This window comes from Gossypium hirsutum, chromosome A09, assembly GCF_007990345.1.
Source record: "Gossypium hirsutum isolate 1008001.06 chromosome A09, Gossypium_hirsutum_v2.1, whole genome shotgun sequence".
NCBI lineage: Eukaryota > Viridiplantae > Streptophyta > Magnoliopsida > Malvales > Malvaceae > Gossypium > Gossypium hirsutum.
In genome coordinates, this window is record NC_053432.1 from 72,878,592 (window position 1) to 72,891,903 (window position 13,312).

Here is a 13,312-nt window from a genome sequence, read left to right on the forward strand (position 1 = left end):
AAACATAACATATGTGTCATAATCTATATAAAACAACTTATTATCATATAAAAAATATACGATACCTTAAACACGATTTTCCCACGAAAAAGATGGCATATACTCAATACCAATAAACGGATTGCCAGTTTAGGTGCTAATGCTTTGAAAGGAAAATTGGAATAAGAATTAAAAGTTAGAAGATACATTTATGATTTTTCATTAGTTTGCAACAGATGAAAGGAAATGGATTAGAGGCAGAAATTAATGTTTTGGTAACAAAGGGAAGCAACTTTCCTAAGGACTACACACATGATTTTTTTATTGGGGCTGTCATGATCTCCCCGAGAGACCGCCAACTATTGATACAATTGCATTTTTATTATGAGTAATTCTATTTGGATGTTTAAGAGGTTACACAATTTATGATTGATGTACACAAGACATTATGGCAAGTGGGAATCCCTGCCCCAGTTTGTAATTGTAATCGACAGGGACTTACTATCAGTATTGTTGGAATCTTCACTCCTCATATCAATAATTCTCCATCCTGGATTAGAACAGTGCCAAACTATGAATATGGTTACTATAAAGTGAACAGAGGCAATAAAAGACCCGAAGATCAAGCAATTCAGGCCACAGGTTCAACATGCAATCGATCCATGAAACCCTAGTTCGACCAGATTCCATATCATAGCCTCAACAGATCCAAGTAAACTACAACTAAAAAAGAGGGGAACTGATCATGACTGCCTGCACCATAGTAGCATCACTTTTATAGATAGAGGTAAGGGAACAAAGAACCCCCTACTTCACAGTATTTAGCCTGATAGTCCAAAAAGGTGCATTAAGAATGAGATTAAAATATGTTACTTTTAACAAGGGTGAGATCTAAACTCTAGAGGTACATATTGAATATTGATATAGATAATAGATTCTGTTTTTAAAATTACTGTGGCTTCAGCATATGAGGTTATGAAAAATAATCTACACATGGAACTAGGGACCTTGGCTGCTAACGGGTGAATGACGACTTCTTAATGCAAGGGGACAGAGTTGTGGAGTCAGTGACCAGGTGAAAATATTCCGATTGCCAGGCTGCTCCAAGGAAATTGCTTGAGGCAATCCGAAACCATGATATAATATGATCACTAAAAGGCTTAAATGTCTCATTAATAGACTTCCCTGATACCGACTCATGAGGAGATGGGACCCTTTTTAGTCTACAGCCGCTAATAGATAAAAGTTACCGCATACATTTTAAGGAGATTAGAAAGATTAACAAACTTAGTAACTAAACGCTGTTGCATGTATTAATTCACTGGAAGCTAAGAGCAAAAGTGGTAGATTTGATAAGAATTTTGGTCATCGAGAAAATGAAATAAATTGAGAAATTCTTAAACTATCACAAAATTATTCCCGAAATTAATAACGGATAAAGTTTGTTACAGAATGTCCATACTCGAGCATTAAATTGGAAAGGAATCTTGAACACTTGGTTCCTATTCAATCAATGACTTTGAACGACCATTGATAGTTAACATACAAAAATAAGCTGCTAATGAATTTTGAGTCACTTGTAAAGTCTAATGACCGTAAAAATGATCAACTACCTTAAAATCTTTTTCTTTCCAAACATTACTTTCAATGGGACAAATTCAATCAACAACTAAATGCACAAGCCCAGGAAGACGGTGGGCAAGACCTAACGTCTCATAGATCCAAAACAGTTCATCTCCCTTTTACCATAGTCCCCCTAAGGAGGGTAACTGAGAAATTTTTACCCTCAGTTTATGACGGTGAACATTTTAGGTTGCATCACTGTCAAAATGCCCAAGCTCAAGGAGGAACTTGAAGAATTCCTAGGTCAGTGATCCAAGACGTTCAATTTGAGGACTTTGGTAGCATCAGCTACAGGACTGCAAATTTGCACTCAGGTCTGCCAAATGGCATCCTTATCCAGCTTTTATAAGATTTAGTTCATGACCCAATATGGATAATGTCAGAAAGTAGATGACCTCCTGGTCTCTTTTTGCTTCTTGATGACATTACTCAACCAAATGGACAAAGCTGACGACAGAAATCAAAATAAGCTTGTCTACCAAACTAGATACACTCAATATAAAATCATAAGCAACAGAAAAATAACTCTCTTTATTGACATTGACAGAAGATGGACAGGGAAATATTGATTCAAAAGATTGAGCCAAAATTTAAAAATTCTTATTCAATACAGCTATAACTAATCCCAACAATCAAACGATTATAAAAAAAAATTCTATTGGAATAAAATAAATAAGTAAAAAAGTTCCTCCATGGTCATACAAATTAATCAATGATTTAGAACAACAGGAGGGAGAAAACGAGGAAAATGTAACAGCAGAGCAGAGCATGAAATTCATTCAAGAAAACCCAAGCGCGTAATGATTTTTACTAATAACCAGGCAAATGCCGATACTTATACTAATTCCAAGGTTGCTAATGATCCTGATCAAACAGACGAAGTGGCTTTGATACACTATTCACGACAATCAGATTTTCAGCACGAAATAATAAGAGGTTCCATGTGTACCCTCATATAAGTTCATAGTGAATTAGCGTGCAGATAAGGGAGACAACATTTTATAATTGGAAATTCCAGACCTTATTTGAATTGCTTAAGATTTAGCAGAAAACATCTGAAGTTACCAATAAAGCAAGTTTCAAATCAATACAAATAGATATCTAGCAGTACAACTCAAGTATGGTTTCAAGTGTACATAAGAGAATAAGATAAATGATCAGAATTGCAAATACAGGGGCCTCATAAGAGTAACCTATGATTTAAAACAGTATACTTCAAATCATGAATAAAATCATATTCTTCTAATTTAAAGTTCATACTTCTCAGCAATTCTACTCTATTTTCATACTAGCTGCAGTATTTATTTCAAATATTTCTCCATTTACCATCAGTGGCCACACAGACTTCCCTGTCAACCTTATTAGGGACAACATCTGCTCACCTGTTGTGCCATGATTTCAATCACAAAATCACTAAGATAGGACACTTTACACTATAAAACACATTAAAATCAAGCATCCATGACATATGGACAAGAGATATTCAATGTTTCACATCATGTGTTGCAAGTAAACTGAAACAACAATAATTGCGGAGCTACAGCAAAAGGGGAAGGAAAGAAATAAGGATTATCTACTTGCACATACCAAACAGATTTGATGTAATTGGCATGTGACCCACAAATACTAGTCATCCAACATCGGTTGCTGTTCAAGCTCAGTTAAATGTTCAGTTAAAGCAAACGTAGAGTGATTGGTAACCTCATTTTCAGCCTTACACCGTAGCAGCTGCTCCTGAAGACTCTTTACTAGCTCATTCAGTTTCTGAATATTTCTTTCTTGAGAAAGTATGATCTGCAGTGAAGTTGACACAAAATAACTCTAATCAGTTGCTTACCACTCAAGAGTTTAAGGTGATTAATGCCATCTTAACAAACAATGGAAAATTTCAAGTTACTTCAACCAACTACACCAGGAAAATCAGTAAAAGCAGCCCTGAAAATAAAACCAAACCAGACAAGTAAGAAATGGATGATATTGAGGTCACTAACTTGTTTAAACTGTAAGGAACTACTGACAACTGGTATGTATTAAGGTACTTTTAAATGAAAACTAAGAAAATTTTAGAAAGTAATGTAAAAGTCATATCAGATGGGGAATATGAACAAACTTCCAATAAGACAATCATATTAAAAGTATCTGCCAAAACAAATAGTAACTAAAAGGTACAATAGTTTGAAGAAATAAATCCAACCTAACTTCCTTTTGACATAATGTATTACATTTGTGAATAGGAACAATCGAATTTGACGCTAAACAACTAAAAGAGCCCTTGAGGATCTAATTTGATTGTTAAATAAGCCCCTATACATTTCTTGTACCCAAATGAGCCCTTATACTTTGATTTGTATTTAAATTAGATGTTGTTTCAAATGAAATGTTGATTTATATTGAGAGTTTTGTCTAAGTATAAACTAAAGGTAAGGAATTGTTTGGATACAAGTCAAAGAGAAGGGCTTATTTAGATACCAATTAAAGTTTAAGGGCTTATTTGGGTGTAATACAGGTATAAGGGCTTATTTAAATAAAGTGAAAAAGTTCAAGGGCTTATTTAATATATCAGCCAATAATCAAATTGATTTGGTGCTTCCCAGTAAAGTGACTGATGGAGTTAGAAGGTAGAAGGGGATAAAACCTAAAACAATTCTTGCTACTTAAGGTTTTCACTTATGGAAATGTAATTGTGGAATTGAAATCAAGAACAATGGAGTTAGAAGGTTGAAAGGGATAGAACCTAAAAGGTTTCCTGCTACTGATGGTTTTCTCTTATGGAATGTAATCATGGAACTAAAACCAAGAAACTAAGTGAGCAAGTGATACAAACTTATGGACCAAAATAAGGATGTATGCCCAAGAGTTAGGTCTAGTAGTTCACGACTCTTATCCACAAAACTTGCTGACATGAGCTGAAAAGGTAGATATTCTAAAATAGGTTCATTATCAAGCAAAGCATATACTGAAAGGAAAATTCCCAGTAACAATACCACCAAAATGAATTCTCAGAAGGGAAGGTATAGATAGAGTTGTACCCCATAGTCCAAAGCTTCTACTATTCCACCTAAACAATGACGCTGTGTGAGAAAATACATTTGTAACATACTGTAACATTAGGGGCTTTACTAGAAAAGCAACTAAATTTCGTAATTCTTTCTCCCCAAATCAACAATTTCTAGCAGGTGGGTAACATTTTAATACACTTTGAATGAGCCATGAAACAGAGTGTGTAGGAAGGAAATAATCCAACAAGTTGAGGATTACTTGCAATGTAAAACCTGGATTCAGCAAAATGTATTAGTGGTTCAGTTGTTCTTTTGTTCTTCGCAGAGCAAATTGAAACAGAAGCCCAGGTCACTAGAATGGGTCTTTTCTGAAGTTACCCTTCAGTGAAAAGACATCTGAATAAACAAAGTATCCTTATTTAATTAACTGGCAACAAAATACCACCTTATGAATATCAATTTGCTGTGCTTGCAGGCAATGGAAAATGGCAAGCTATTTCTAGGTTAAAGAAACAAGGTTGTTTTATAAGTAATTCAAAGAATGGCAAAGCAAGTATTAAAGGGTAACAAAGGGATGGTTACTCTCCTACACAACAAGTCTGTGATGTCTCCAAGGACTTCGTTTTCAACTCTCTAGCAGAAGTACAGGGAAAAAGAATCCAGAGACTGATGACTAATAACAAATTACAGAAACCAGTTGGTTTGACTATTCATAGCAATAATCAATCCTAGCTAACTGAACTAGACTAGTTTATCCCATCCACAGAGACTTGGATCTCTATAATTCTAACCAGATTAATGAACTAGCAATCAACTAGAGAATGAACTAGCAACAAATAGGAAAAACAACACTATTAGAGTTAACTCTATAACGAAACCCATTTCAAGCTTTTTAAACCATTTTTAGGAGTAAACTATGGTCTAATTTCCTTGTTAGGAAAGATGAAAAAGCCATATTGGCAAAATGAAAAAACATTGTTTCATTCAATTACTTAGCAGAATTAAAAGACTAAAAGAAACGAAACCATAATTCACATCACTTTTTAATCATTATACCATTTGGAAGGTAACAAATACTGGGAAAAATGAATAACAATGTAAATTAACAACAATTGAAGACCTAATTTATGTTTCGGGATAGAAAGAAAGAAGAAGAAGATAAAATTGCACTAAAAGAAGGGATAGGCGAAACCTTTTCTTTGACTGATTCTTGGCGTTTCGAAACGTATTGGTCTTTGACAGAAACGGTGGAGGTTGGTTCAATTTCTTCATCGAATTGCTGCTTCCATTCGAACTGAGAAGTGAATACTATTACGAACACTAGAAAAACGAGAAGCCAAGGTCTCGACATTGCTCACATCTGTTTAACCCGATCTATTTTTTTCTTAATTCTACTTTTTTCCCGTTTGGGTGTTTCGAGCAATTGAAAAAAAACTATTGCCAGCGATTTATGGCAAGCAATACCCAACAAAAAACTGAAAGAAAGAAAGAACTGCCGCAGATCAAAGTAGCCGAGACTGACGAAATGGAAAATTATTCTAAAAACTTTTAATATTTTATTTATTTTAATAACCATATAAGTTTTCGAATTTTGTATGGAAAATTAATGGAGTAATACAAGCTTCTAAACTTCACTTATAAAATTAGAACTATTACGTATTCAAACAAAATATAAATCACTGTCCTGGCAATTAGGAAATGGCTCCAGCCCAAAATAGTTTGGGCTTTAGACATGGAAAACAAAGTCAGCCCAATGAAGAACAAGAAAAAAATATGGGAAGGAAAAACGAAAAGAAATGAACTAGCCAGGAAAAAAGGAAGAATGGGGAACAGCCAGTCACCTCCACCAAATCCTCGTTTCAATTCTGCTTCAAGGTAGTTCTTTCTTCAAACTATCTCTCTCTGCTTTAATGTCTGAATTCTTTTTTCTCTCTTTTTACTTGAAAGAACTGCTTTTATTTATTTTATTGGTATAATTAAACTAACGAAAACATTAATATGTCTTAGAGCTTTTACACCAAAGGAATTAGAGGATCTCAAATCGCTCTTCAATTCCCTGGCTGCACGGTCACAGACCAACGGTCAATATGTTTCTTCATCTGTCTTTCAGGTTTTCTTTTTCTTGTTTTTTGGATCTACCCATTTATAGTTATGAATGTTTTGTTTTGATTCCATTTATGTTCTTGAGTTTTTTTTCCCCTTTTAATTACGAAAGTACTATATTGGTTGTAGGTTTACTTTGGGTTGAAAGGTCCTCTCGGGGAGAGAATGTTCGATTTGGCCACGCAGGGCCGCAAAGACGATAAGCTTACCTTTGAAGACCTGGTGATCACTAAAGTAATTATCTTCTCTTTCGTCCTCTTTTTTAAATTTTGTTGGAAACTATATTCTCTTCATTGTTTCAAAAATATCTGTGTCTAGCAGTTGGTATGATCCATGAAAAATATGAAAAAAATTTAGAAAAGAAATTGAGTATATTGTATTCGATGCTCACCCCAAATCCGAGTAGCATGGATTGAAAATTTTATTGTTGGTTATCATTGCTGAGCACAAATGATTAAGAAACAAATCTAGTTGGTTATGTATAGCTTGTTTGGTTGCTTTTGTTATTGGCTTTTTATTTATGAAAGTAAAAACGGAAAATCCTCTATGTTTTCTTTATTAATTAAAGTTAAAAATCAACATTTTGTGAATGACCAAATGCATGGCTTTGCTTCAATGTGGAATGGCAACTAAGTTTAAGTGTTTCTTAATTTTTTACTTTTTTTTGTTTATTCTTAATCAACTGCTACAATTTTTCTTTTTAGTAACTTTTGAAGGAGAAAATAAGTATCAAAAGGCAGTAACTAGAACAACAGCTACGGGAGACCTAGGTTAATGGCTGTTCTGAATTGAGCTTGCAGACCTATTCATTTTATGTTTCATGTTTTGTAGGGTACTTATGTGAAAGGACCAAATGATGAGATTGAGGAGTTTATTTATCGATTGTTGGATGTCACAGCTGATGAAATTTTGACAAGGTAGAATGGTGATTGCTTGTAGTAATGTTTTCTTCACTTCACCAACTCACTTTTTCCTAGCCTTTAAAATTGTTGCTGCCACATTTATTTCCCAATACATGAAACCTAATGAAGGAACAAATTTTCTAGTTATAGATTACTTTTACCATCTAATGGTTGGAAGCCTCTTGAATTTCTATCTCTATCGTGTCAGAGACCTTCTAACTTATAAGGCTTCTTCTCAAAGACAGGTCTGACTTAGACTCTGTTCTAGTCAACATGTTTAATCATGTATTCCAACTGAAAGGTTCTCAACCAGAATCAAGTTCACATTGCTACATGGTGTACACTTTTCTTAATGCTGCAACATTCTCAAAGGATCATGAGGGACGTGATAAAAGTATGTCTTTTGAGGATTTCAAAAGTTGGTGTACTCTTGTACCATCTGTGAAGAAGTTCCTTTCAAACTTATTAGTGCCACCAGATCCAGGTTTTCCTTGCCTCTGTTCTTACACATGTCCTTTTATTTGTAATCTTTATCATTCTAGTAGTATTATTGGAGACATTATATCTTGTATGAATAGATACCTATATATATGTATATATAATTATCAGTGTGTATCCTTGTCCGGCCATCCATTTGCTGAACCTAACAAAATTATGCAGTTAACTTAATTTTGATTCCATAATTTGATTTGATGGCCCCTCCAGCTTAACTTTGATTAAGCCTGATTCATTTTCGAAAAAACTTATTTTTGTCTTTGTGTTGTCTAATTTATGAAGGCTTAACTCAATTAAGCTGGATTATAGACTAACAGGATAAATTGCTAGAGTAGTTATACCAAATAATTTCCTTTCTCATGATTATGATTGCAATTAGTAACTGAGGTCCAGTTTTAATATTACTATTCTGTGTAGGGAGACCGGGATCTAAGGTTCCTAAATTGCAGTATTCCGAGAACATTGATTCCAGTATATTATTATTGAGAGATGAATATGCTTGGCATATAGGGGGGGCTCTATCTCATGAAGAGCTAGAGGAATGGAAACTGTTGTATCATAGTTCATTAAATGGCTTAAGTTTTAACACATTCCTGGGCAACATATCGTAAGTACCCTTCTTCCTTCTTGCTACCATTTTATCTATTGGACTCCATGAATTGATTTTTTTCATCTGAGTTCGTTTAATAAGAACTTAATTATATTTTCTGCTGTCCTAAACTATGACCTTATAATATTTTTTAGACCATTTTGAAAGAACTACAGATAATTTTGGTATTTGGTTTTGAAAATATGAAATCGATCACGTCTGATTCTTATTGGCATGAATTATGACTACAATTTTCATTTTTCTTGAAAATTTCCAATCATTAAACTCGATCTTGTGTAACACTCTAATATGGCATGGCCTCCATTGCTGCCATTATCCTTGCTTCTTTATCTTGTTTAATTTTAAGCTTCTTTGATCAATAAATTTCTAAACAATGTAAATTGATGCTCTCAGCTCTCTAGCATATTGTACATTGAACAGTAAGTGCTCATTCTGGAAGCTTTGACACTTAGTGATGCATCTATTAGGGAGACCTAGAAGAAAATAACAAGCTCTTAATTCTTTCTCATCTTTTGTGATATAGCAACACACACACCTTGCTTGTCTATGATAAATTATGGGTTTTCAACTAGAATATGCAAAATCAGATTTCATTTTTCTGACTTCAGGGTTTGTTTCTGAGGCTTCCTTGTGAGTGGTCCATTATGTAAAATAAGGAGAGAATGTCAAATTTCTCTATTTTGTTTTATTTTCATTACTTTTTCTTAAAGAAAGTTTAGATTCTAAGTACTTTCTAATATTTTTTTTTTCATTTTTTTGGTTGCTGGAATTATTCTGTTAGTAGGTTGCGTAATTACTCAATTGAACTGCAGAAACGGTGATGAACCAACTGTCCTGATTATCAAGGATAGAGAAGGTTACATATTTGGAGGTTTTGCTTCTCAGCCTTGGGAGAGGCATGGTGATTTCTATGGGGACATGAAGACTTTTCTCTTTCAGCTCTACCCAAAGGCATCTATTTTCAGGCCAACTGGAGCAAACAGTAATTTGCAATGGGTATGTCTTAACTTGATCTCGTCTCATTTTCTTCTGGGTCTGTTTCCACTTCTGTTTCGAGTTGAAGCCAAGGTACGTTTGAATCCTTTGCCTCCAATTTCGGTACTCACTTTTTGGTACTTAAGTTGATAGGAGATTTCTTCTTTCAAGTAGACTTGCCATCATTGGTAGAAGCTAAGTGTGATGTGAATGAAAACTCTGGAGAATCTTTAGACTGTTTCCTGAACAATATGCCGTTATGCATATACACTTTGAATTTTAGGTTGCCTAATACTTAGGGTAGCACTTATGTTGGATTTATTTAACAGCTTTCATAACTTGAGAACAGATGGGAGTTATTTATTAATAAACGTTGTTTGAGGTTGGCCAATATTTCTGAAATTAGCGTTTAAAGTTGGTTTGACCACTAAGATGCAAGGTGTCTTAATGCCCCTGTGTTGGGTTATCCAACTCTTGAAACAGTTGTTCATTTTCCTCTTCTTTTATCTACTTTTTAAAATTTTAAGTGGAAAAAACTGCAGCCGCCTTATGCATATGGGAGTGTGGCTGTTTATGTTGCTAACAATATGCATTTGCAGTGTGCTGTGAACTTCAGTTCCGAGACCATCCCAAATGGCATTGGTTTTGGAGGACGCATAAATCACTTTGGCATGTTTCTCTCGGCAAGCTTTGATCAAGGGCATACCTTTTCCTGTACCACTTTTAATAGCCCTTGCCTCTCGAAGACCGCTAAAATCTGCCCAGAAGTTATAGAATGCTGGGGAGTTGTTAGAAAAGGACTGGAACAAGAAACAGCAGACGTTGTTAAGGGCACGGTGTTAGAAAGGTTCAAGGAGGACAGGCATATGCTCAACTTGGTCGGGATTGCAAATGCAAGCGAGTAGCATGCACTTTTAAATGGTCTTTGATAATCATCGCAGTTCTGTACATTAGAATGATTCGAATCTGCTTTTCTTTGGTCTTGTGTTACCAGATGCAATATATGTTGCAGTTAATGACAAAGTCAATCACCTCTGAAGTTTGAAATGTTGTAATGCTATTGACAAAAAGAAGCTTCTATTGTCGGGTTTTAAAATAAACTATAACGAGGATTAGATAAGGCTTCTTATTGTGAAATATTGCTAACCATTATAGAATCCTTTACAGCTCAATATTCTTCTGTTGTCATCTCACCATGAAGAAAGACCCTTGCATTTAAGGTAAGAAAGTGACATTTGCATATTGATGAAAAGTACAAGTAGACTCGCACCATGGGAATCCTCTGTTATGGTTTGTAGTTTTGGATAAGTTTATAAGACGGTCAAAGAGAAAAAGAGAGGAACGTTTATTGCGAAAGTACTGACAGTCCTGTCTTCCATGATTGATTGGTGAGGCTATACCCCCCATCAATGGTCAGGTTGACACCACTCACAAATTTGGCCTCATCACTTGCCAGATACAGGGCAGCATTTGCGAAATCTTCTGGCTCCAACAAGGTCCCTTTCAACACTGCTGAAGCAGAAACCATCTCCTCGCCCTTCTTCTTATCCTGTAATCTGAGTGTTTTTTGGAACATTGGGGTGAAAATTGCATGAGGTGAAATGCAATTAACCCTAATTCCATGCTCACCTAACTCCACGCTCAAGCTCTTTGCCAACCCTACCACAGCAACCTTCGATGATTTGTATGAATGGGAATTTCCATAGCAAATTTTTGAAGCAAGACTTGCTGTGAAGAGAATGCACCCTTTCTTGGCTGGAACCATGACCCTGGCGGCATGCTTGGCACCCAGGAATGCACCCAACACATTCACATCAAGCACCGTTTTGAAGTCCTTGAGACTGGTCTCGCTGACTTTTACCTCATTCTCACCCATAATCGCTGCATTATTGAACATGATATCCAGCTTCCCATGCTTAGAAACTGCTAATTTTACAGCATTTTCGACATCAGATTCGCATGTTACATCACAGTGGACATAGCTGATGTTCTCTGTTCCAAGCTCTTGGCAAAGGGAGTGACCCAATTTGTCTTGAATATCACCAATCACAACTTTGGCTCCATGTTTCACAAACAGCCTTGCTGTAATCTCTCCTAGACCACTGGCACCACCAGTTATCAGTGCCACCTTACCATCTAGCCTGTTTCAAAGGAAGAAAAACTAAAGGTTCAAATGCAGATTTGGTTTCTTCAAAATTTAAATATGAAAATTTGAGGAGCCGTATGATTTTACCTCTTGGTCCCTGAAGTCTCGGCGCTCATTTTTGTTCTCAAAAAAGGAAATCTTGCTCAATTACTGTCTTTTATTGCAATACTTTGAGGGTTGTGTGTTTCACTGTATTGTTTTCTGGTCTTTTATAGCCTCACACACAGTAACCATTTTCTGATGCTTTCATTATAAACTTATATCCCTATTTTATTGAATTTCAGAGGTTGCGTCCAAAATCCTCCATTTCAGTCTACTTTGAACTACAGTGGTTATTTATGAAAAAAAGAAAAAGCATAATAATAAAATTAGCCTTTAATGTTTATATCTTTGTCAATTTGGCCCTTAAACTTTTAAAAGACTCATATGTAACCCTCAACCTTTTAGAAAGAGTTAAATTATTGTTTTTTAATAGAAATATGGACTAAAACGTTAAATTTTTAAATACGGTAGTCTACATGGTAATTTACGTGTACTTTATGCTATTTTTTATGAACTATTTATATATTTATATAATTTTTATTTTTTTTTGAATATTTTATAACTTTTAAATTATTTGTTGAAGTGACACATATAACAAATGGTGTCATGTCAACATAAAGTACAAGTAGATTGCCATGTAGTTGTCAGGCCAATATTGTTAAAAATTTAATGTCAACATATTCGTTAAAAATTTTTTTTTTGTATCTTTTTAAAAATTTAAGGGTTAAATTTAACTAAAAAAGTCAAAATAATAAAGGATACTAAGCCAAAGACTAAATTTATCATTATGCTAAAAAAGTATAATGGTTAGGTATTTGTGTAGTATTAGTATATTTTTAAAATATGATATATTTATATAAATTTTGATAAGGTGATGTCTTTGGTGTTGCTTCAATATTTTAATGTTTTCCTCTTTATCATAACTGTGTGATGTCTAAAAAGTGTTTAAAATTTATTGTAATGTTAATTAAGTCAGGTTGTTAATATTAAATTTTTAATTGAGAATCTGAGATATAAATTAGGTTGCCTTCTCTTTTATAAAATTACGTAGTGTTAAAAAAATTATAAAAATGGAAATATAGTTGTAACATACACTATTAAAAATAATATTAGTTAAAAGGATATTTGTAAAATAAAATAAAATATACATGATAAAAAAAAACTGCACGCTACTGTGAGTTGGTTGAATTCAAAGTTGGGTAGCTTGAATAACGTTTTATAAAATAAACGTGCTTTGTGTTGACCCTACACCTAATTTCATAATTCATTCTTATTAAGTTTCCAGCTCTCGCGTTGTAGATTGTTTGTTTTTTTCTTTTAAATATTTTATTTTACATTAAACAATTTAATATAAAGAAATTGTATTTATCTAAGTTCTTTTTTTTTTTTTGTAAGCTATCATCCTCAACCATTCTTTTATTTTTTGGATAAACTATCA

At 34.2% G+C, this 13,312-nt stretch overlaps 3 protein-coding genes across 5 annotated transcripts; 1 reads left to right on the plus strand and 2 right to left on the minus strand.

The window, feature by feature from the left end:
- Positions 1-218: 218 nt before the first annotated feature.
- LOC107889578 (uncharacterized) lies at positions 219-6,235 on the minus strand. Of its 3 annotated transcripts, none has more exons than XM_016814055.2 (3): positions 5,794-6,200; positions 3,190-3,396; positions 219-529 (listed from the first exon to the last, which is right to left on the minus strand). In XM_016814055.2, the coding sequence occupies exons 1-2, from the start codon at positions 5,950-5,952 to the stop codon at positions 3,229-3,231; spliced, it is 327 nt and encodes a 108-aa protein (XP_016669544.1). In that variant the 5' UTR covers positions 5,953-6,200; the 3' UTR covers positions 219-529; positions 3,190-3,228. The 3 variants fall into 3 exon arrangements, with proteins under 3 accessions (XP_016669544.1, XP_016669543.1, XP_016669542.1); XM_016814054.2 differs by lacking the exon at positions 219-529 and adding an exon at positions 2,664-2,984; XM_016814053.2 differs by lacking the exon at positions 219-529 and having other exon boundaries at positions 2,724-3,396; positions 5,794-6,235.
- Positions 6,236-6,306: 71 nt separating this feature from the next.
- On the plus strand, positions 6,307-10,806 carry LOC107889576 (MTOR-associated protein MEAK7). The gene is made up of 8 exons (XM_016814051.2): positions 6,307-6,476; positions 6,609-6,711; positions 6,834-6,938; positions 7,536-7,621; positions 7,852-8,090; positions 8,519-8,708; positions 9,524-9,707; positions 10,286-10,806. Exons 1-8 carry the CDS (start codon positions 6,334-6,336, stop codon positions 10,589-10,591), a joined length of 1,356 nt encoding a protein of 451 aa, XP_016669540.2. The 5' UTR covers positions 6,307-6,333; the 3' UTR covers positions 10,592-10,806.
- Positions 10,722-12,143, minus strand: LOC107889577 (secoisolariciresinol dehydrogenase). Its single transcript, XM_016814052.2, has 2 exons — positions 11,920-12,143; positions 10,722-11,827 (listed from the first exon to the last, which is right to left on the minus strand). The coding sequence occupies exons 1-2, from the start codon at positions 11,946-11,948 to the stop codon at positions 11,032-11,034; spliced, it is 825 nt and encodes a 274-aa protein (XP_016669541.1). The 5' UTR covers positions 11,949-12,143; the 3' UTR covers positions 10,722-11,031.
- Positions 12,144-13,312: the final 1,169 nt, after the last annotated feature.